Source organism: Dama dama, chromosome 24 (assembly GCF_033118175.1).
Source record: "Dama dama isolate Ldn47 chromosome 24, ASM3311817v1, whole genome shotgun sequence".
In the NCBI taxonomy this organism is placed as follows: Eukaryota; Metazoa; Chordata; class Mammalia; order Artiodactyla; family Cervidae; genus Dama; species Dama dama.
The window spans coordinates 28,815,854-28,839,269 of record NC_083704.1 but is presented as its reverse complement, the minus strand read 5'-3'; the positions used below and the strand labels follow the sequence as shown (position 1 = coordinate 28,839,269).

The 23,416-nt window shown below is 38.4% G+C and overlaps 1 protein-coding gene across 1 annotated transcript in view; it reads left to right on the top strand.

Annotated features, from left to right (window-relative positions):
* The window catches only part of CNTN4 (contactin 4), a 511,526-nt gene that overhangs the window by 157,959 nt on the left and 330,151 nt on the right, over window positions 1-23,416 (top strand). Inside the window, exons 2-3 of the mRNA XM_061129161.1 lie at window positions 8,758-8,884; window positions 17,736-17,911. Coding sequence (XP_060985144.1) covers window positions 8,758-8,884; window positions 17,736-17,911 — 303 coding nt within the window. The remainder of the gene's footprint in view (window positions 1-8,757; window positions 8,885-17,735; window positions 17,912-23,416) is intronic.

Here is a 23,416-nt window from a genome sequence, read left to right as displayed (position 1 = left end):
GGGGCCTTTGAACGTCCCCCACTATTTATTTAATAAAGACGAACAACACTAAATTGTATTTGTAATGATAGTTTGACAGCTGTCCCATCATCATTTCTACAATCAGTGATTCAATTTTAAAGGAATTCTCACACTCAGGAAAATCACTGTTACAATATTTCACTTGTTTCTGAATTTCCTTAGGTTACTGCCCAGACGTTTTGTGAGTAATTTGGACCCACAGAAATGCTGCTGAACTTAGAGTTTTAGCCATAATAATTTTCTGTGATCATTAGAAAGGCTGGATGGAGGAGATGGCGCACAGCCAACCAAACAGAGTGGGCCCTGTGTGTTCCCATGTGGAACAATTGGTTCTCCCCACTGGGCTTCCACCTTGAAAAAGAGAAATGGGACCATGGTTCTAGAGCATGCCCAACAAACTAGCTTAGCAGGACTACCTGTTCCTTGTCCCCAGTGGCATGGCTTTGATTTGCTCTTCAATCCAGTAAGACAGTGTGTTCCCCTTGATTACTTACACACACACACACACACACACACACACACAGACACACACACACAGCATTTACTCTCTGGATTGGTCAAGGGCTCTGGAGAAAGCAGAGTAAAAGACATAACACAGCAAAGCCACTGTGGTTTGCATCAGGATGCTTCTGAGCATGCATAATGCAACCATCTACGTGTCCTCCAGATGTGACCCAGATAAAACTCACTTCTAAGCCCATGGGCTCGTGTTCTGAGCTCATATTCAAGCACTTGTGTTCTACGTTAGGTCTCCTAGAGTTTGCTTCCCCAGTTGAGGTTGTTGCCAGTGAATTGTGTCTGCCCAAGACCAGGTGTTTAATCATACAGCCAGTTTGGTGTCAGAGGAAGACGGACTGTATATCATGGTCCTGGATTCTTGGCTTCTGTGAGGGTACTTTCTACCTGCCATGAGGATGAAGAGCCTCAACAACCCTCAGGGGCAACACCTGAGAATGCCACAGCAATTACAAGGAGAAATGAACCTGGTATTTTTAGTTTTGAGGATGAAATCATAGTACTGCTTGTTTGTCCTTTCCCAGCAGAGTTGTGTCACTGAGTTTGCAAAAGATGAAAAATATTTCAGAGAAAGAGAAGCACTTAGACCAAAGGGCTATGCTTGCAAAACACGACCTTTCACCCCGCCCCACATGGTTGCTACAGAGTGATCTAGTGCATGGAACAAAACTCTGCAGGGTTGTTTTTCCTCATTGGTGTCCTTAATTGGTCTCGGGCTGAAAGTCATCTGTGCTCAATTCATAATTGAAGGTACTAGTTTTCCAGCTGCAGAAGGCACAGTAATGAACAGAGGGTGCTGAGCTCTGATAATAAAAATCCAGTAGGTCTGACAGGGGCTCAAAAGTCTGCCTTTTATCAAGCACCCCCAGGTAAGATGATGCTGATACATGAGGTTACTAGGCCATGCTTTGAGGAATCATTATTTTAACGCTAGCTTGACTTTTTTTTTTTTTTTTTTTACTAAGTCATCTTCTATGAAATATTTACCCTGAATTCCTCCCTGCAGTCTGGTATGGCTAAGCCCCTTAATGACTTTCCTCCCCATCTCAGTTACCTGTTAGTACTGTTCACAGGTGCCCTATAAAAATATCTGTGTTTAGCATCAGTGGATCTTTCTAAGCTCCCCTTGCCTGCTCCTTTATGCATGTTATCTCGTGCTGACCTTTCACTTGGAATCGAATTTGCTTTACTCTTACTCCCAGGGACCTGATACTCAGGCCTCTGTCTTGCTTCCTGGCATCTCCCATCATTCTTGTCAGTCTCAGAAAACTTCAGACTGTTCCCATCCATTCCAGGTTCTTAGCCCAGTCTGGCTCCTGGTAGCCTGAAAGAGTAACATCCTTCTTCAAAGAGAGAATTTTAAGGACATCTGCAGACTTTGGGGACAGGAATGGGTCAAATTAATTCAAAGAAAATAAAATAAGTGCCATCTAGCTATTACTTTATCTGCAGCTTTGAGATATCAGTAATTTTACTCACATCTAATGGTAGAGTGTTGTTTTATTACTGTTGTGTTTTTATTTTTTATGTATGTATGTGGAAGTCACTCAGTCATATCCAACTCTTTGCAACCCCATGGTCTGTAGCCTGCTAGGCTCTTCTATCCACAGGATTTCCCAGGCAAGAACACTGGAGTGAGTTGCCATTCCCGTCTCTAGGGGATCTTCTGGACCCAGGGATCAAACCCAGGTCTCCTGTACTCCAGGCAGATTCTTTACTATCTGAGCTACCCTTAGAATATCATTTTATTTTTAGGTGAATATCATTTTTGTTTCCATTACAGATATAGTGCAGTTTTAGTCTGTGATCTGGAAAAATACATTTAATATTAAATAATCTCTTCTAATTTAAATTCTATGACTCTGCATCTCTTTCATTAGTCTAAAACTTTGAAGGGTAACCCTGGCACTACATTTGATTTCTGGGATGCTTGCAAGGAGGTTACAGGAAGAACCTGACTTACAAACATTGGTTTTGTCTACCCCCAAAAAATGGATTCTAAAAAGAAAAGAATAAAATGCAAAAAGGAGTTTGAGAATCACTGGCAGTGTTTTTTAGTAACTTTTAAATCTTTAGTGAGCAAAAAGGGAGAAAGATTAGGAGTTGCCTGATCTTGAACCTAAATAAGTTTTTGGTCATGAAATCTCTGGTGATTCAGATGGTGAAGAATCTGCCTTCAATGCAGGAGACCCAGGTTCTATCCCTGGATTGGGAAGATCCCCTGGAGGAGGAAATGGCAACCCACTCCAATATTCTTGCCTGGAAGAATCCCGATGGACAGAGGAACCTGGCGGGCTATAGTCCATGGGGTCACAGAGTCAGACATGACTGAGCGACTAACCCTTTCAACTTTCTTGAAGTCTTTACTCTTTACTGAAAATCCAGACATTCTCCTGTCTTTGTTGAGACATGAAAGGAGGGTTTCTTTAACATAGATCTTCTCTCTTTTGTGTAAAAATATCCCTTTTATTCTGAAACTGGTGCAGGACAGTTTCTGTGTAATAGACTTTGGGATCATGGGTGGTGTGCTAGAAGTAACCTAGTGACCAGTTAGCAATTAGTTGCCAAGGAGGGGAGAACCCAGAAAATCAGGATGTACAGGTATCTGCCTTTGCACTAAAATCCCCAAGCTGGGACTGAGATTAGCGATCTGGAAACTTTGAAGTTATATCCGAGCTTCTGGCCACCTGTCTGCTTCCCCTGTCCTCCTTTTTAACCTTGATTTTTGAGAATTCCTGGAAGCATGAAAGATCATTGCCTTCTGCTCCTCTGAGAGATCCCCAAAAACAGTGTCAGCCCATTTCTCTAACTTCTCTAAGGCAGCAGAGCACCAGTATAACTTTTCACCTATTTGTAATCCCAAAATGAAAACATCATTCCCAACAGGCTGTCATTTAAATAAGGTGAGATTCATTACATATAAAGCCATGAAATGAAAAGACACTTGCTGCTTGGAAGGAAAGCTAAGACAAAACCAGGCAGCATATTCAAAAGCAGAGATGTCACTTTGCCGACAAAGGTCCATATAGTCAAAGCTGTGGTTTATCCAGTAGTCATGTACAAATGTGAGAGTTGGACCATAAAAGAAGGCTGAGAACTGAGGAATTGATGGTTTCAAATTGTGGTGCTGAAGAATACTCTTAAGAGTCCTTTGGACAGCAAGGAGATCAAACCAGTCAATCCTAAAGGGAATCAGTCCTAAATATTCATTAGAAGGACTGATGCTTAAGCTGAAGCTCCAATTCTTTGGCCACCTGATGTGAAGAGCTGACTCACTGAAAACAACACTGGTGCTGGGAAATATTGAGGGCAGGAGGAGAAGGGGGAGACAGATTATGAGATGGTTGGACGGCATCACCAACTCAATGGACTTGAATTTGAGCAAACTCAGGGAGATAGTGAAGGACAGGGAAGCCTGGTGTGCTGCAGTCCATGGGGTCACAAAGAGTCAGACACAACTTAGTGACTGAACAACAACAACGATGGCAAGAATGTTGTGTGTATTTGTTGTGGATAAGGTTTTACTACAGTGTGGTGGATTAGTGGGTCTCCCCAAGGAAGCCTCTTCTTTGTCAATGTGGTGCAGCCCTGGCTGTTCCCACAGTTAGCTTCTTGAGTTCAACAATGAGTGTTCTCAGGAGGGGTTCTTTTATACAGCTTTAGTCCCTGACTTTGACAGATCCATCATTTTCTTTGTGTGGGTCCATTTTAGAGTTTTCTGTTCTTGGCTGCTTACCTCACAACCGTTAGTCATGTGCTAAAATTTCCTCTCTAAGTATTTCACGCAAGGTTTGGTTGGTTAGATTTTGCTCAAAAGAAAAAGTCTAGAGGTGAGTGCAAAGCCAGTGTTGGTTGATGTTCTGCTCTTATGAAATGGAGATCTAGGATCAGAAGGGTCTGAATTAGTAGTTCTCAGATTTTAGTGTACAAAAGAATCCCTTGGAAAACTAAGCTAAAAGATTCATAGATGCTGGATTTTTCAGGTGTAGTCAGTAAGTCTGAACTGGGGTTTTAAAAAATAAGCATGCCATGATTACAACACAGGTGGTCCAAAGTCTAACATTTAGGTGTATGGGCTTATTAATCTTTTCCTCAATTGTTTTCTGAGTTGCTCCTTTCCCTTGCTAGGCTGAAGATCATGGCCATTCGACTGCTTATTTGGAACAACTTACTGTGACAAATGAAAGGGTGAACTTGTCAGGTTTGAAATGGTGAATTCAGAGTCTTTTGGCGAATGCAGAGTCTTTTATATAATCCTTCAAGCCACTTGAAAGTCACTTTGTGACTACAACACACAGAACAAGCTTAGGGTCGTTTAACCCAGCACCTCAATGTTTGGGGAAAATAAAACAACTCTTTAACTTATTTTTTCCTCAAAATACTAGTAACCCTGATTTTAAAACTATTAAAGTTAGGATATCTGTTTTCTATACCTGGATTGCAACTTTCTAAAATTCCCCCTCCATCTTTGTGAAACCAAATAGTTCATGCCTAAGGCAGTGGATTTCTTTAGATGAGAACTGAAATGCCAGTCCCTTTATGCTAATGTTAATTTCTAGGCAGTGAGCTTGGTTAACCAAGAGAAAATAAAAACTTTAGATGAAATGTGTTATTTATAGGGAATGCAAAGCATCATTATTATCAATTCTTATTACAAAATACACGGAAAAAATATCCTTTTTGTTATTTAAATATGGCATGGATACATTGAGAAATAGTACAGATGTTAATCCACAGCCTCTCAGCTGCATCCTGGATAATCATTATTATGTTTTATTCTTATTTGAAATTACTAGTAATAGACTGTATTTCTATATGAAATTCAAATCAGGGAACACCAATGAATTGAGATGATTGATATTATATATAGATAGATATACACATAACTTTGGAATTGGGGCGACGATAGAAATATATCTCTCTCTTCGAAAATAATCTACCCAACTTGCTGCTGTGTTAGTGATCTTGATTAGTAATGTTTGTCACTTAACTAGGTATGCTAAGAATTCATATAATTCTTTGAGACTGAATTGTGCCAACCCTTGACCTGTGTCTAAATTTGTTTTGAAAATAACTACATCATTGTTGAAAATCTGAAATGTAAATATGTAGATTTTGAAATATCTGACTTTTAACCATGAGTGTTTAGAAAGATACATGTTTGCTTACTTTTATTCCATGCTTTTATTATGTGTTCTTTGAAAAATTCTATTTTCACTGTTTGAATCTCTCTCATTAGCATGAGATTTTATACATGGACTAAGGAGAGAGGATGGTGGTGGTGATATAATTCACGGCATCTTTGAATGCGGATGTCATGTGCATCTGCCTTTATGGGAAGATATTCATGACTTCTTCCTCATCCGAACTGGTGTAGAAGCACTGACTGAGTCCAGTGCTATTATTTTACAGATGAGGAGATTGAAGCATAGCGAGACTAGGTGATCCTCCCTAGTTCATAGAGTTAGCTGACAAAAGGCACTGAATCTCGTTTCCTAGTCTTTCTGCATCTGTATTCTGCTTGTTCTCTCAACAAGGTCAGAGGCTGTCCCTATTCCTCTAAAATAAAATACCATTCAGTTTGCTTTTCTTGAGTCCTTAATTTTTCTTCTACCCTAACCTCAACATGGGAAGTTTTAAAGCCTGGATTAAAAGCCTTAAAAGAAATCACCTTATTATATTTCACCTTGATCCCCAAATCTGCTTTCTTCTTTTTCCTCAGTCCTGGTTCACCTGAATGAATTCAGTCTCATCCTATCACCTATCAACAGAAGGCTGGTTATTAAGGTCTTCCAGGACCACAGTCGTAGTTCACATCCATCCAAATAATCACATATAAGGAGAAAATGGATTGCGAGCTACAGGGTGCTATTCAGTATCACTTTACATCATAGCCACTGGCCCTTCTGTCTCAAAATTTGTTAGGCAGTGCCTAAATCGGCTGGCTGTACATAAAAGTGAAAAATACCTCAAATAGAACAGTTCTTATGGACCATGTTTGATGTTTAAGCTAGTGTAGTTGGTACCACAAAGCAAGCAGAAATGGATAAGATACAGCCATGCTGTCCAGGAGCTTACAGCCCAAAGAAGGGGAAAAAAAGATCCAAATGCATGTAATAGACAAAGATGTGTCCACCAAGAGATAATTTATAAATCATGTGGTTAGAGGAAGACCTGGGGGTCTAGAAAAGCCTTCTAGGAAAAAAGAAATGAGATTGTAAAGAATGAAAGCCACTTTCCTGGTATGGGTAGTGTTGCTGAAACCCTGTTTATCAGTGCAGAATAGGAACATAGAGACTAAGTACACTGCTGCTTCTCGTTATTAATATATCTACAAAATTATTGTTTGCTTTCAACTATGATATCCCCTTACCAGAGCAGAGATGTTTTAACTTTGTGACATAGACAGGCTTTCAGGGTGACAGAGGCACAAAAGTCAGGTAGGAGGCACAAAATATGAGTTTTAATGTTTTGCCAGGCCAAAGCGGCCGCAACAGGCTAATGCCTTCAAAATTGTGTGACCCTCCCCACCCACCGGAGGGGTAGTGAGGAGTTTCATAGTGTTCAAGCAACAGGGTATGATCAACTCATGGACAGTCCTGGAACTGGTTGGCATCGAGGTGAAGTTTCAAGCATCATCAACTTTCTGATTTGGTCCCGTCTAGGGTCTTGTTTTTGTAGTTTTCATCTAGGAGGGGTCTGCTTCCTGTAAAAACAACTTGGAATGAATGTCAGGTCTTTATCTGTATCTTTAAGAAAACTGGAATTTCAGTGACTTTGTTGTGTAGCAGCTGTACAGTCTGGATTGTTACCAGTTCCCCAGACCAACAGCTGTTCTCTTTCTCTATCTTCATGTTTCTCAACCAGTAGCTGTTGAGTCATGTGTGTGCATGCATGCTAAGTCACTTCAGTTGTTTCTGATTCTTTACTACCCTATGAATTGTAAATGGCCAGGCTCCTCTGTCCATGGGATTTCCCAGGCAAGAATACTGGAGTGGGTTGCCATACCCTGCTTCAGGGGATCTTCCTGACCTAGGAATCGAACCCATGTCTGTTGCATCTCCCTCACTGGCAGGCAAAGGTGGTACTGGTGAATAAACAACTTGCCTTTCAAAGCAGCAAATGCAAGAGATGTGGGTTTGGTCCCTGGATTGGGAAGATCCCCTGGAAAAGGGAATGGCAACCCACTCCAGTGTTCTTGCCTGGGAAATCACATGGACAGAGGAGCCTGGCGGGCTACAGTCCATGGGCATGACTGAACATGAATGCACGCAGGCTCTTACTTCAAAAGATGAGGACACAAGGCCTTGTGCAAGGTTTCAGTGATGAGGTGTGTTTTGACCAATATTTATTTGGGTGTTTGCTTTAGAAGTTTATGCACACTACATTGTTGCTTCAAATCTTGTTTGTTGATTATTCCTTTCTTTGAACTTTGCAGCTCTATGACAATAAGTTTTGTGCATCTTGCTTCTGTTACGGAGAATTTGGAAATTCATACCTCATTTGTATTAATATACTCAAGCCTCCTTGAAGTTGAAATAGACTAATCTGACTGTAACTGAACTTGTGTACTGAGTCAGTCCCAGCTGTGTAATATGTACACAAGTGCCCCCATGTATTGGTTCATAACAGGTTAAAAAAAAAACTATTCATTTGCCAAGCATAATTTGAGCATCATGACTCTAGGTTATTCTTTATTTACCTACATATGCAATTTCTAAAAGTTTTATACATATTTTAGCAGTATACTGATGCTTCTTATTAATGTATTTACAAAATCACTATTGCTTACTTCCAACTATGTTATTCCATTACAGAGGAGAAACATTTTAACTTTGTGACATTAGACAGCCTTCCAGGATGACAGCCGCACAAAAGGCATGTAGGAGGCACAAAATGTGAACAAAATCAGAGGCTGGACTAAGGTCAGATAGAACAGTAAGAAGTGGAGAAGAGAAAAGGGAATGCCAAGCTGTTCTGGTTCTGGAATTTGTGGGAAAAATAAGTCATCAGTATGAAATACGAAAGTCCATATTACTGCTTCATAATTCACAAAGATTACTCTTCAATAGGAAATGTCATCCAGAGACTGGACTGAATCTGTTGTGCATTACTATTTTTTGTTTGTTTACCTCTTTTATTTTTATTTTGTTATTATTTCCTGCAATTCTCCCTATCAGGAATATGTTCATTTTGGGACATTTTCTTTTCTCGTTTCAGATGACTACACACTGCATGGTCCAATTTTCATTCAAGAACCAAGTCATGTAATGTTCCCTTTGGACTCTGAGGAGAAAAAAGTGAAGCTCAGTTGTGAAGTTAAAGGGAATCCGAAACCTCACATCAGGTTTGTTGACTTAAAAACATGTATTTCCATGCATACACTTTCTATTAGTAAAACCAGCAAATACTTATGGAGTGCTGATTATATAAAGAGCTTTTAGACGGACATCGTTGGATATCCTGAGATGCTAAAGAGACACTCATATTCATGAACAGTTTAGTACCCAACTTTGTTTCTGTCAATACTAGAAATTAAATATCCTGATAGACCGTTTCACTGAAAGCCTTAGCATCACTTAACATATTTTTTTAAAACACCTTTAAAAAATGCATCAATAAACTGGCAGGAAAGTAGGGAATGTTTAGTAATTGATTTGGAACCCAAAGAAGCAAACTGAACACTAAAATCATTTTTCATCTTGATGGACTATGTGAATAGCAGCTTTGGATTTTATAGTTTCACAGGGGACTAGGGTCACAAGACAAGGCCCAGCCTCAACCAACTGGAGAATCTAACATGAGAAAACCTTCCAGAATATACTTGGAATTCAAAGGATATAATCGTATGGTGAATGTAAAAGAAGTAGCCTTGCCTCCAAAAGGACTGAAAAGCAAAACGTAATCACCTATTTCAAACCTTGGTGCTACATGATTTTAGTAACAGATGAAGCACAGCTGAAAAGAGAATTAGTAACGTGCAAGACATATCTGAAGAAATTGTCTAGAAGCAGAAGATAAAGAGGAGCAAAATGTGACAGAGAAGAGATTAAGCGAAAACATTCACATATCTAATCAGAATTCCATAAGGAATGAAAAAAAATGAGGCAGAAGCATTATTTAAGGAGAAAACTAAGAATTTTCCAAAGCTAATTAAACATTCAAATCTACAGATTTAGTAAACCTAATGAATTTCAAGCAGTGCAAACAAAAATAAAGCCCTATATAGAGTTATCATGGTGAAGCAGAAAAACACTTAACTTGAAGATATGATCGTAAATGTAGGCCACAGTTGTAATACAGATAACTTTCAAAGAGATGACAGTTAAACCAGCAGCTGACTTCTCAATAGCAACAAAAAAAAGCAAAAGAGAAGACAGAATCTTCAATATGCTGAGAGAAATTAACTATAAAATTTTTGTATAACAGAAATACTTTTTATAAAGTAGAACAAAGTAAATGAGTTTTTAGGTAGATAGAAATTGAAGTTTGACTCCAGCAGACCCTGCCTAAAGAAAATTCTGAAAGATATACTTTATTTATTTATTTTTTCTTTCTTTTTTTTTTTTTATTAGTTGGAGGCCAATCACTTCACAACATTTCAGTGGGTTTTGTCATACATTGATATGAATCAGCCATGGATTTACACGTATTCCCCATCCCGATCCCCGCTTCCACCTCCCTCTCCACCCGATTCCTCTGGGTCTTCCCAGTGCACCAGGCCCGAGCACCTGTCTCATGCATCCCACCTGGGCTGGTGATCTGTTTCACCATAGATAGTATACATGCTGTTCTTTTGAAACATCCCACCCTCGCCTTCTCCCACAGAGTTCAAAAGTCTGTTCTGTATTTCTGTGTCTCTTTTTCTGTTTTGCATATAGGGTTATCGTTACCATCTTTCTAAATTCCATATATATGTGTTAGTATGCTGTAATGTTCTTTATCTTTCTGGCTTACTTCACTCTGTATAAGGGGCTCCAGCTTCATCCATCTCATTAGGACTGGTTCAAATGAATTCTTTTTAATGGCTGAGTAATATTCCATGGTGTATATGTACCACAGCTTCCTTATCCATTCGTCTGCTGATGGGCATCTAGGTTGCTTCCATGTCCTGGCTATTATAAACAGTGCTGCGATGAACATTGGGGTGCACGTGTCTCTTTCAGATCTGGTTTCCTCAGTGTGTATGCCCAGAAGTGGGATTGCTGGGTCATATGGCAGTTCTATTTCCAGTTTTTTAAGAAATCTCCACACTGTTTTCCATAGTGGCTGTACTAGTTTGCATTCCCACCAACAGTGTAATAGGGTTCTCTTTTCTCCACACCCTCTCCAGCATTTATTGCTTGTAGACTTTTGGATAGCAGCCATCCTGACTGGCGTGTAATGGTACCTCATTGTGGTTTTGATTTGCATTTCTCTAATAATGAGTGATGTTGAGCATCTTTTCATGTGTTTGTTAGCCATCTGTATGTCTTCTTTGGAGAAATGTCTGTTTAGTTCCTTGGCCCATTTTTTGACTGGGTCATTTATTTTTCTGGAATTGAGCTGCAGGATTTGCTTGTATATTTTTGAGATTAATCCTTTGTCTGTTTCTTCATTTGCTATTATTTTCTCCCAATCTGAGGGCTGTCTTTTCACCTTACTTATAGTTTCCTTTGTAGTGCAAAAGCTTTTAAGTTTCATTAGGTCCCATTTGTTTAGTTTTGCTTTTATTTCCAATATTCTGGGAGGTGGGTCATAGAGGATCTTGCTGTGATTTATGTCGGAGAGTGTTTTGCCTATGTTCTCTGCAATCCCTATCAAGCTACCAACGGTATTTTTCACAGAACTAGACCAAAGAATTTCACAATTTGTATGGAAATACAAAAAACCTCGAATAGCCAAAGTAATCTTGAGAAAGAAGAATGGAACTGGAGGAATCAACCTGCCTGACTTCAGACTCTACTACAAAGCCACAGTCATCAAGGCAGTATGGTACTGGCACAAAGACAGAAATATAGATCAATGGATCAGAATAGAAAGCCCAGAGGTAAATCCACGAACCTGTGGACAACTTATCTTTGACAAAGGAGGCAAGGATATACAATGGAAAAAAGACAACCTCTTTAACAAGTGGTGCTGGGAAAACTGGTCAACCACTTGTAAAAGAATGAAACTAGAACACTTTCTAACACCATACACAAAAATAAACTCAAAATGGATTAAAGATCTAAATGTAAGACCAGAAACTATAAAACTCCTAGAAGATATACTTTAAACAGAAAAAAAAATAATCCCAGGTAGACTGCCTTTAGATATAAGAGTGAATGATAAGTAAAGCAAATGGTAAAGGTTAGTATTTCCACATAAAAACCAATTGCACTAAACAACAAAAATAGCAAAAGCATACTATCTTGTGAAGATTAAAAGAGAAAATTTAAAAGTCATGACAATATTAGAAATAAATTGAAAACATATATACTACACAGTGGAATCTGTATGGTTAAAAAAATGAACTAAAGTTGGATCCCTACCTCACAGCATACACAAGGGTCAATTCCCAGTGAATAGAAGACCAACATGCGAAATTTGCAAAATGCTTCAAAGGAAATAGGCATGCATATTTAAGACTTTAGAGGGAAGAAAATAAAGAACCAAAAAGAATAAATGATAGAAGAAAATATTTAACTTCACTAATGTTAAAAATTGCTCTTCAGTAGAATATACTGGGATGAGTAAAATTATAAGCTTCCAACTGGGAGAAGATATTTGTGATACATATTATTTATAAAGTCTAAACTATTTAAAGAATTCCTAAAAATCAAAAGATAACAGACATGTAACCTAATTAAAACATTACCAAAAGACTTGATCAGGTACTTCCTAGAAAAGACTATTAAATATCCATTAAGCATTCAATAAGATTACCATTAGTAAATGTGCCCTGTGTGTGCTTAGTCAGTCATGTCCGACTCTTTGCGACCCCATGGAGTATAGCCCGCCAGACTCCTTGTCCATGGGGATTCTCTAAGCAAGAAGACTGGAGTGTGTTGCCATGCCCTCCTCCAAGGATCAAACCCAGGTCTCCTGCATTGCAAGTGGATTCTTTACCCTTTTTGTTTGAGCCACCAGGGAATAAATAGCCCCCATTAATAAATAGAAATGTATAAATTAAAACTAAAATGACAGACTCTTTCGAACTCATCAGATTGACAGAAATTTGCAAGAACAAATTTAGCGTAAGTAATATACTGAATGTAACTTGGCGTGTTCATAGAAAGTAACCCAATGAAGTAGTGAAAATGAATGAACTAGAACTACAACAACACTATCATAGGAACATAATGTTGAGTCAACAAAGCAAGTCACAGAAGAATACAGAGTATAATCCTGTATTTATTAAGTTCCAAAGCAGGTAAGATAGAGTAGTTGTTTAAGGATACTAGCATACGTGATAAAATCATAAAGAAAATCAAAAGAATGAAATAGCAAAATTCAGAGTTATCATGAACCGCTGAAAGGGAAATGATTGGAATGAAAATGGAAATAGGAAACTTCAAAAGTAATAATATTCTTTGTCTTAGAGGTCTTTCTAAATATCTTATAATTTTGTCTGTATTCACATTTAATGGTATAAACCTTACGCTAATAATCAATATATGTGGTAGTATGTGAAAACCAAAAGAATATGTGGAATGTGTATCACAATTTAGGGGAAGAAGAGATTGGAATCATCCAAGAGTTATCGAAGAAGTAGAATTTGAACTGAGGTAGATGGTTTTCAAATTGGAAGGATGGTGGCATTAACAGAGTAGGAATTATTTTACAATTTAGTTTGTGTGCCAATTCATTTATTCATCAAACAGCATTATTCATTGGACCACTCCCCTGATTTTTCAGACTGGAGTCTAGTCCATGGAGTTGACTCAGGAATGACCCTGGCTGAATTATGTAGGGTTTCCACACAAGATTCCTTCACAGTAGTTCTGCTTTGAACTAGGGTGTATATTAGGATTTTAAAAAACACATCCTTTAGGAAAGGTGTTTAAACCACCATATTAAGCAGCTGCAGTGTTCCAGTATCATGCTAGGTTTGAAGAATTCAAAGCTGAATAAACTACATGTTCAAGCAGTATACTTTGGTGGTGAGTGCCTAGGGAAGGAAGTACAAGGTTAAGTGTGAGAAAAGGATGTCCAGGTTCTAGGGTATCATGAGGAAAGAAGGTCTGCTTCACGGTAGAGAGGGAGGATATAAATAAGAAAAGTATCTCAGAAAAGGAGATACTTCACTGAATTTAGGGTAAATGATCTTTTGTCATAGGGATGGAAAAAGGAAGTATATTCTGGAAAGAAAAAAAAGCCCTCTCCAATAGACCATATAATTAGGATGAACAGGTATTTTATCATCCAAACCAGGACACTTATGAGAGCGAAAGGCCATTGTTAATAATTATCTAGGACAATAAGTGTATACCCAGAACTGTCCTGGACAAATCAGAATATGTAGTTATTCTCCCTATATTAAGTTGAATTCAAAGCTATATCAAATAGTTTTTTTAATGCTTTATATAGTAAAAATAAATAAATAAATAAATGCAAGAGGGAAAGGTTCCTACACACATAAATGATGATATAATGGCCCCCAGTTTTTAGTACATCGCCACGTGTAAGTTCAAATGTGAGCAATAAATGAAAACAAAATTTGCAGCAGAATCTGGCAAGTTGATGCTTTGTTTCTCCCCAAACTGTGACCTTTAATTAACACTGCCTTTGTAACATTGTGCTTCTAGATATAAGGGCTTGCTTTGTTATTTAAAACAATCAGAGGAACAGAAACCTATTATGTTTTTAAAGATTGCTGGGAAACACTAAGAAGAAAAGTTTTAATTACATGCACTAGGAATTGGTTACAGTGTACTTTCTTTTCCTTTATTATACTTCTAGCAGTTTCTCATGAAATAATAGCTCATTGGTACCTAGGAGCTAAAAAACTCCCTTTTGTGGAAGGAAAGAGCAAGAGAAAGAATGGCGAGATCAGATATTTTCAACATCTTTCTGGCTGAACTTTATCTGGGTTCAGGCTGACTTTGAGGGGGAGAAATTCATAGGAGAAATTCAAGGTGACTTCTCCATGGGGGTCTTCGCCATTAGGTTTTTCCCTCAAGCACCCAGATTGACCTCTCTTCTTTGTGTTTATTCCCTGAACAGAGCCTTGTCTTTTTACTGTTTCCTTCCCCTCAATTTTGAAAGGATTGACTCAGACCCAGAAAAACTTAAGAAGTTTTGACTTGTGCACACTTGCCTTGTATTAAAGTTCCCTGAGGACATGTGACATTACGTATGGCTCTCAGCCTCCCTTTCCCGTCAGAAAGGATGGTCAAGTACTCGATGGAAGTACTTTTACTGTGAAGTTAGTATTCAGCTTGGTTTGCAGACTACAGATTCCAGGTCAGAAAGGTCCTTCCCCTTCTTAGCTGCCAATTTGAAATAGTGAACAAAGAAAAAGGGATGTTTTGCTACAGTCCATCCCATAGATAGCTTCCCACTAAGGTCTGAAAAATGATACCTTCCAGAGCTTCATGGTATTTGGTTGTGCACAGCCCCCCCACCGCCCCCAAGAGGATGACGTTGTGTTTCCCCAAGTGATGCAGAAATTAGCTTATGAGACTCACCCATTTGCCCTGGCCCTTGGGAAAAATCTCTGTGTGCCAAATGAGCATACCTCTCCATGGCCAGTTCTTAAAAGACTTCTCAAACACTGAAAATAAATTGTGAATTTTTCAAGACTGTTTCAGTAAGGAATAAGATAAGGAATTCAATGCAGTCCACATTCAATTGGAATGAACAGTGACTGCATTGCAATAAAACTTGGTATAGGGCTTTGTAAAGGAAGCTCAGCTGCATTTCACAGCAAGTGCTTTATTTTCTAAATAATGCATTGTACGTAAAAGCGGGTAATAAAGTAGATTAATGGACTTTCTACAGAACATTTCAGTTGAGATGACAAGTGTAGACAGACCCGCAGAGGTGTTCTCATTATCCCTACAAAGACTTTTCTAAAAAGACTCACGTGGTCTCATTCCTGAGTTCCATACTCTGCTTGTGGCTCACATTATATTGCAATTTCCTCTTTGAGTTTTTAGATTTGTCATATTAAATTGCTCAACTATCATTTGAAGTGAGAGTTATGATAGAGATGTGACCAGCTGACTCAAAAAATATCTAGGGCAGGCAGCCAGCTCTGGAAATTCATGAGCATATAGACCTGCTAGGATATAACCTGGCTGTTCTCTTTTTATTGCTTATTACTTTCTTGTCTGTGTCAGAACACAGAATTACTGTCAAGCTTAAGAACAGTTTCAATTTCTAATACCCATCTTCTTATAAACAAACACATAGAGTTATGTCCCATTTCCCGATCAGGTCCACCTTCCCCACCCCTCATGTTTCTATATTTTCGCTTTTCAAAGACACAGACATGAAAAAACATACACCACCATGCTGTGGTAGGCTAGGATGCTTCATAAGTTGTGTGTGCACACAGCTAAAATATCCAGCCAAGAAGTAAAATATTTAGCGAAATACCACAAGCATTGATTGAGAACACTGAGTGTCAAGTTCTAAATGACTGACCAGAGAATACAGAAGTGATACAGGCAAGCTATCTAAAGTGAAGGCAGAATGCCCACCTAAACAAGTAAGGAAAATTCTGTAGGAGGTTGGGGGGAGCTGTGATTTATCTTGACCAAGGATATTGAGGAAGACATCATTAGAAAAAGTGTGGTTTAAGATTGCAGTGTGAGAGACATGTTGGTGGAAAAAAAGCACTCACCCTAATGGTTTTTGTTGAATACCACTATCCAAAATCTGAAAGTAACTGACCTTTCATTTTTTTCATTTAAATCCTTTTACACTATGCACGCCAGCCCTAGTGCCCCAGAATGTTATAAGAGGGTGCACAATGAGGATGTATGTATATGCACACATTTAAATATTGTGTTTTTTATTTGTTTGTTTGAAGGAAATAAAATGACTGTTTCTCACTCTTTAGTCTTGTTATTGTTTCTGATCAATTTTCTTTGTGCTCTAGTCTTGCTTTATTTTTGGTCCCCTAGTGTGAATGCTCCTAGGAAACTATTGATGATAATTCAGATGCTGACTATGCTGTTTTCATTACCTGATTTGGGTTTAACCAAAATGTTCATTCGGGCTCTTCTGTAAGATGTTATGGAAAAACCCAAATGAACTTTTCGGTCAAGCCAATATTTTATGTAGGATAGTGGGGAAGGAAGAGGAAAAAAAAACAAGATAGTCATTGTATTATATTAGTTTGAAAGTTTGTACGTATTAAAACAACTTACTGAAAGGCCCTTTGGTTAAAATAAGCTCTCTCTGGAATGTTATTGGCTGTTTAGAAAAAAAGAAAGGAAAAGAAAAGTAGATTTTGTTACTAACGTTTTGCTGTTTAAATGTGTGAGTCCCACTAAAACTAATTTATTGGGCCAGACCGTGTACTCAGATTCAGATGATCTGAGTAAACAAACAGGAAAACAGCAAAACCCTCTTTGTGTCTGTTACCTAATGGCCTGATCTGCAGTTCGTTGGGCTGGTTGGTTGATGTTTGAGTGCCAGTCGCTAAGGAGATCTTCAAAGTGATCCATGGTTAAGGCTAGTTTGGTTCCTAAGACAGCTCTAGATCAATAGAATGCCTCTGCTTTGTAGTCAGACATTTCAGTCATATTAAGGACCAAGTCAAAGCAAATCTGCTGCAGTTTCATCAAATACTCAGCCAACTACCCGAAAGTGGGGTATTCTGTTATCTCTATAGACCTTTTAAAGAATGACTGAAAACCAGAAAAAGAACTTTTACTGAGGAGTGCTATTTGAAGATGCTTATACAAGATGCTATAGGAAATTTCCAAAAAGAAAAAAAGAAAAATAGGAGTGAAGTGTCTGTAGCACTGTAAACAGTCATAAAAACAGGTGTTAAAATGTTAATATCAGTTTACCTAAAAAGGATGTGCTCATTTCATAAACATTTGGTTAACACCATTTCTATGTAGAGCTTTTCTAATTTTTTTTTTTACCATGGTTAAAAAAAAAAAGTCACAGATGATGTTTTATGCTATTTGTAGATTTTTATATATATATATTTTAGACAATTCAGAAATATTGTTTAATGTTACAAGGCTTTATCTACTGGCATTTTTATACTATAGGTGGAAGTTAAACGGAACAGATGTTGACATTGGTATGGATTTCCGCTACAGTGTTGTTGAAGGCAGCTTGTTGATCAATAACCCCAATAAAACCCAAGATGCTGGAATGTACCAGTGCATAGCAACAAACTCGTTTGGAACAATTGTTAGCAGAGAAGCAAAGCTTCAGTTTGCTTGTAAGTAGCAATTATATCATATTGCAAAAGTGACTTTGAATTTTTTGTGCCATTGTACCAATCAACCTTTAAAGCAGTTTATCTTAAAAAGTCAAAGAGATTTCAGTTTGTTATATTGGTCTTCTTTACCTTTTTAAATATTTGCACAACACCTTTTTTGTAGGATAAATGGTAAATCTGAATGGGAAGATGTTTTCATCTGAACTTACAAGGGTTGCAATAGTTTGACTATATGATAACTTGGTTATATGATACTCTATACACATAACTTCACATACACTCAAATTTATACACATAAAGTTTACATATACAACAGGTTATACACACACACATTTTAAGGAGAGTGTGTATAAGCAAGCAATGGAACTGCCAGTAACTGCCGGTACTGCAAAGTGCTTTAGCCATAAAGCTCACAGCTGGAAAAGAGAAAACCTTGGTAGTGTATTAATCCTGTAATTCTCTAGTTCTTCTTTCTTTGAAAGAAAAGGGACATTTTGAAATCCATTACATAAACAAAAAGTAGAGACAATCAAAGCTTTACCTTTTGTATTTCTGGTTTAGAACATTTAAAAAACAATTTGCTGTCTCTTAAGACCACCGCCTAATAAAAGTTTATGAGCATATGGAAAGATGGTGGAATTTAGAAATAGCAAGTTGAAAGTAAAATTCACGGGCAAGAGCAGTCAGTACACATTTTTAATAGACGCCTTAGAGGATGGCTGTTCAGCTGCATTTTAAAGCATTTGTGTATTTGCTTATGATTATATGTTTCCTTGTGTAAAATTCCAACTCATATAGCGGTGCATTAATGTCAAAGGTTTCCTAATTATGAAGTCTGTCGGCAATAACACTGTAGAATAGTCTCATTAATAAAATCCTCTCAGGAAACTCAACACCAAATATACCTAATATCCAGTGCTTAATCTATTATTGCCATTTGGTGGCATTTTTATTAATTGAGAAATGAGTTTTCTAAGTATTAGGTATATATGGGACTCCAGGATTATTTTATTTTTGAATTTCTTCTGAGGTAGTCTTCCAAATAATCTAAAGTGAGCAGAAAAAAAGGAGGGTATGTCTGATTGAGTGGTATAGAACCAAAGTGTTTATTTCTCTTGGTTTAACACAAATCTAATATCTATATTTATTTTTAACAAGGGGATTCTCTTGGATTCTTTTTAGAAAATGATCATAAACTCCCAGAGTAGGGAAATCTCCATATTAAATTTCTTTTATTTTTGGATTTCACGATGTGGGAAATTTTAAAAAACAGTAACAATAATAGCACCAGAAAAGAGGTTAACATACCAGGAGCAACTTTTCATTTTTCTAATTTATGACATTTAAAACATAACTTACTAACTCTTAAGACTCTCCTTTTGTAAAAGTCCATACATTTCTACTACCAAAAATATTGGAAAGACAGAATCTCATATTCAGCTACAGTCATTTAAACAGGGGCTTCCCAGGCAGCCCAGTAGAAAAGAATCCGCCTACCAATGCAGGATACACAAGAGACGTGGATTCCATCCCTGGATGGAGAAGATCCCCTGGAAGAGGAAATAGCAACCCATTCCAGTATCCTTGCCTGGAAAATTCCATGGACAGAGGAACCTGCTGGGCTACAGTCCATGGGGCCATAAAGAGTTGGATGCAACTGAGCATGTAGTCACACATTCACGTTTAAATAGGACAGTTCAGCCAAAGTAAAACTCTCCCACTCATTTTGCATTTGAGTGGCCTAAGTTTGACATCAGCCCTGCTTTCCTCACTCTTCATGTCTAATATCCTACAACCCTCAGAATCCTTGGTTGATAATCACTCAGTTTGAAAAATTCTGAAGATAGAGAGCTCATCTGTTCATTACAAAGCATCCTGAACCATAGTTGCTCTAGTTGTGGAAAAACACAAAAACAAGTTCAATATCTCTTCCTTGAAATTGAAATAGGTATTTAAATCTCTCATCTTCATTTCTGGTACTTACTCTATGATTTTGGTGAGGCTTCAAATCTGAAAATATGGTCATACTCCCTGTCCCATATTTATTTTCTTCTCTAGGTACTTAATCCACAACCAATTTCTTCACAACACAATTACACTCAATTATATATCAATTATATATCAGTGAGGTTCGTGACATTATACAGGAGACAGGGAGCAAGACCATCCCCATGGAAAAGAAATGCAAAAAAGCAAAACGATTGTCTGAGGAGGCCTTACAAATACCTGAGAAAAGAAGAGAAGCAAAAAGCAAAGGAGAAAAGGAAAGATATTCCCATTTGAATGCAGAGTTCCAAATAGCCAGGAGAGGTAAGAAAGCCTTCCTCAGGGATCAGTGCAAAGAAGTAGAGGAAAACAACAGAATGGGAAAGACTAGAGATCTCTTCAAGAAAATTGGAGATACCAAGGGAACATTTCATACAAAAATGGGCTCAATAAAGGACAGAAATGGTATGGACCTAACAGAAGCAGAAGATATTAAGAAGAGGTGGCAAAAATACACAGAAGAACTGTACAAAAAAGATCTTCACTATCCAGATAATCACAATGGTGTGATCACTCACCTAGAACCAGACATCCCGGAATGTGAAGTCAAGTGGGCCTTAGAAAGCATCACTACTAACAAAGCTAGTGGATGTGATGGAGTTCCAGTTGAGCTATTTCAAATCCTGAAAGATGATGCTGTGAAAGTGCTGCACTCAATATGTCAACAAATTTGGAAAACTCAGCAGTGGCCACAGGACTGGAAAAGGTCTGTTTTCATTCCAATCCCTAAGAAAGGCAATCCCAAAGAATGCTCAAACTACCACACAATCGCACTCTTCTCACATGCTAGTAAAGTAATGCTCAAAATTCTCCAAGTCAGGCTTCAGCAATATGTGAACTGAGAACTTCCAGATGTTCAAGCTGGTTTTAGAAAAGGCAGAGGAACCAGAGATCAAATTGCCAACATCCACTGGATCATCGAAAAAGCAAGAGAGTTCCAGAAAAACATCTATTTCTGCTTTATTGACTACGCCAAAGCCTTCGACTGTGTGGATCACAATAAACTGTGGAAAATTCTGAAGGAGATGGGAATACCAGACCACCTGCCTCTTGAGAAACCTGTATGCAGGTCAGGAAGCAACAGTTAGAACTGGACATGGAACAACAGACTGGTTCCAAATAGGAAAAGGAGTATGTCAAGGCTGTATATTATCACCCTGCTTATTTAACTTATATGCAGAGTACATCATTAGAAATGCTGGGCTGGAAGAAGCACAAGCTGGAATCAAGACTGCCGGGAGAAATATCAATAACCTCAGATATACAGATGACACCACCCTTATGGCAGAGAGTGAAGAGGAACTGAAAAGCCTCTTGATGAAAGTTCAAGAGGAGAGTGAAAAAGTTGGCTTAAAGCTCAACATTCAGAAAACTAAGATCATGGCATCTGGTCCCATCACCTCATGGGAAATAGATGGGGAGACAGTGGCAACAGTGTCAGACTTTATTTTGGGGGGCTCCAAAATCACTGCAGATGGTGACTGCAGCCATGAAATCAAAAGACGCTTACTCCTTGGAAGGAAAGTTATGACCAACTTAGACAGCATATTAAAAAGCAGAGACATTACTTTGCCAACAAAGGTCCGTCTGGTCAAGGCTATGGTTTTTCCAGTGGTCATGTATGGATGTGAGGGTTGGACTGTGAAGAAAGCTGAGCGCTGAAAAATTGATGCTTTTGAACTGTGGTGTTGGAGAAGACTCTTGAGAGTCCCTTGGACTGCAACGAGATCCAACCAGTCCATCCTAAAGCAGATCAGTCCTGGGTGTTCATTTGAAGGACTGATGCTGAAGCTGAAACTCCAATACTTTGGCCACCTCATGTGAAGAGTTGACTCATTGGAAGAGACCCTGATGCTGGGAGGGATTGGGGGCAGGAGGAGAAGGGGACAACAGAGGATGAGATGGCTGGATGGTATCACCGACTCAATGGGCATGAGTTTGAGTAAACTCCGGGAGGTTGTGATGGACAGGGAGGCCTGGCGTGCTGCGATTCATGGGGTTGCAAAGAGTCGGACACGACTAAGTGACTGAACTGACTGACTGACTGACTGATCCTTTAGAAATGTACTTAATTCTATGCATGTATCTTGACCTTTGCAGAGGACAGTGGGAACAGTAGTATCCTAGGAAATGAATGTCTCCTTTGGCAAATGGGACTGACAATGATACTCATTGTTTTTGTTTTTATTTTTAAAGCTCCAACCTCATATTTCAACTTTATTTCATGTAAAAACAGAGCATTGATTTTTCATGAATGGCTATTAATCTAGAGCTCCCCAATCATGTTATTTTTTTACCTAAATCCAGAATATTATATTTACTTCTATTATATTCACCTTCTGAGTAGTGACCCTTCATTCCATCACAGTTGAAATAGTTTTAAATCTTTTTTTTTTAATCTGACATATTGATTATCCTTCTCATTCAGTGTAGCAGAAAATGTGATAAGCATGTGTCCATTCAAATAATTGATAAAAAATGTTGACCTGGACAGGGCAGCCTGCCAGTAAGAATGTCCACTAAAATGAGATTAAATTTATAAATCAATATCCTTCACATCCTCTTGTTCGGTTAGCTACAAATTTACCCGAACATACTACACTTGAACCCCAGTTTCTCCTACTTGTTCTTAGAGTGGTGAGGACCTTTGCCTGGAGGAAATCGAGATGTACTGTTTCTACCCATCTGCTTATACCTGCTCTCTATGCATCTTCTCTAGCTCTTCCCTAACCATTCATCATAAAACAGCCAGAGTAATCTTTTAAACTTGTAAATGAGATCATTCCACTTTCCTGCATTACACCTTTTACTGCACTTAGAGTAAATCTCAAATTCATTACCATGGTCTTGTTTACATTTCTTGAAGATGACAAATGATCATTTGCACCAGGGCCTTGATACTTTCACTCTCCTTGCCTTATTTGCTTTTCTCCTGATCCTTCACATGCTCACTTCCTATGATTCTCTGTTCTCAAATGAGGTGTGACCTCCCAAGAGTAATTTTCCATATCACCATGTCTAACCTGGGCCTCCCAGGTGACGCTGATAGTAAAGAACCCGCCTGCTGGTACAGAAAATGCAGATTTAACCCCTGGGTTGGGAAGATCCCCTGGAGGAGGGCATGGCAACCCACTCCAGTATTCTTGCCTGGAGAATCCCATGGACAGAGGAGCCTAGCGAGCTACAGTCCATGGGGCCTCAAAAGAGTCGGACAAGACTGAAGCAATTTAGCACACACGCATGTCTAACCTAGACACAGTCTCTGAAAAAGCAGTTCCTAGCATTTCTTCTCCTGTCCTCTGTCTGTCTTCTTGTAGCCCTCTACTTTTCTACATAACAGTATCTTTTTCAATCATTAGGACTTACTATGACCTGGAACAATTTTGTGTATTTCTTTTTTCTCTCTATTTGACTTCCTTAATATAATCTAAGTTCTGAGAGAGCTAAGACTATCTTGTC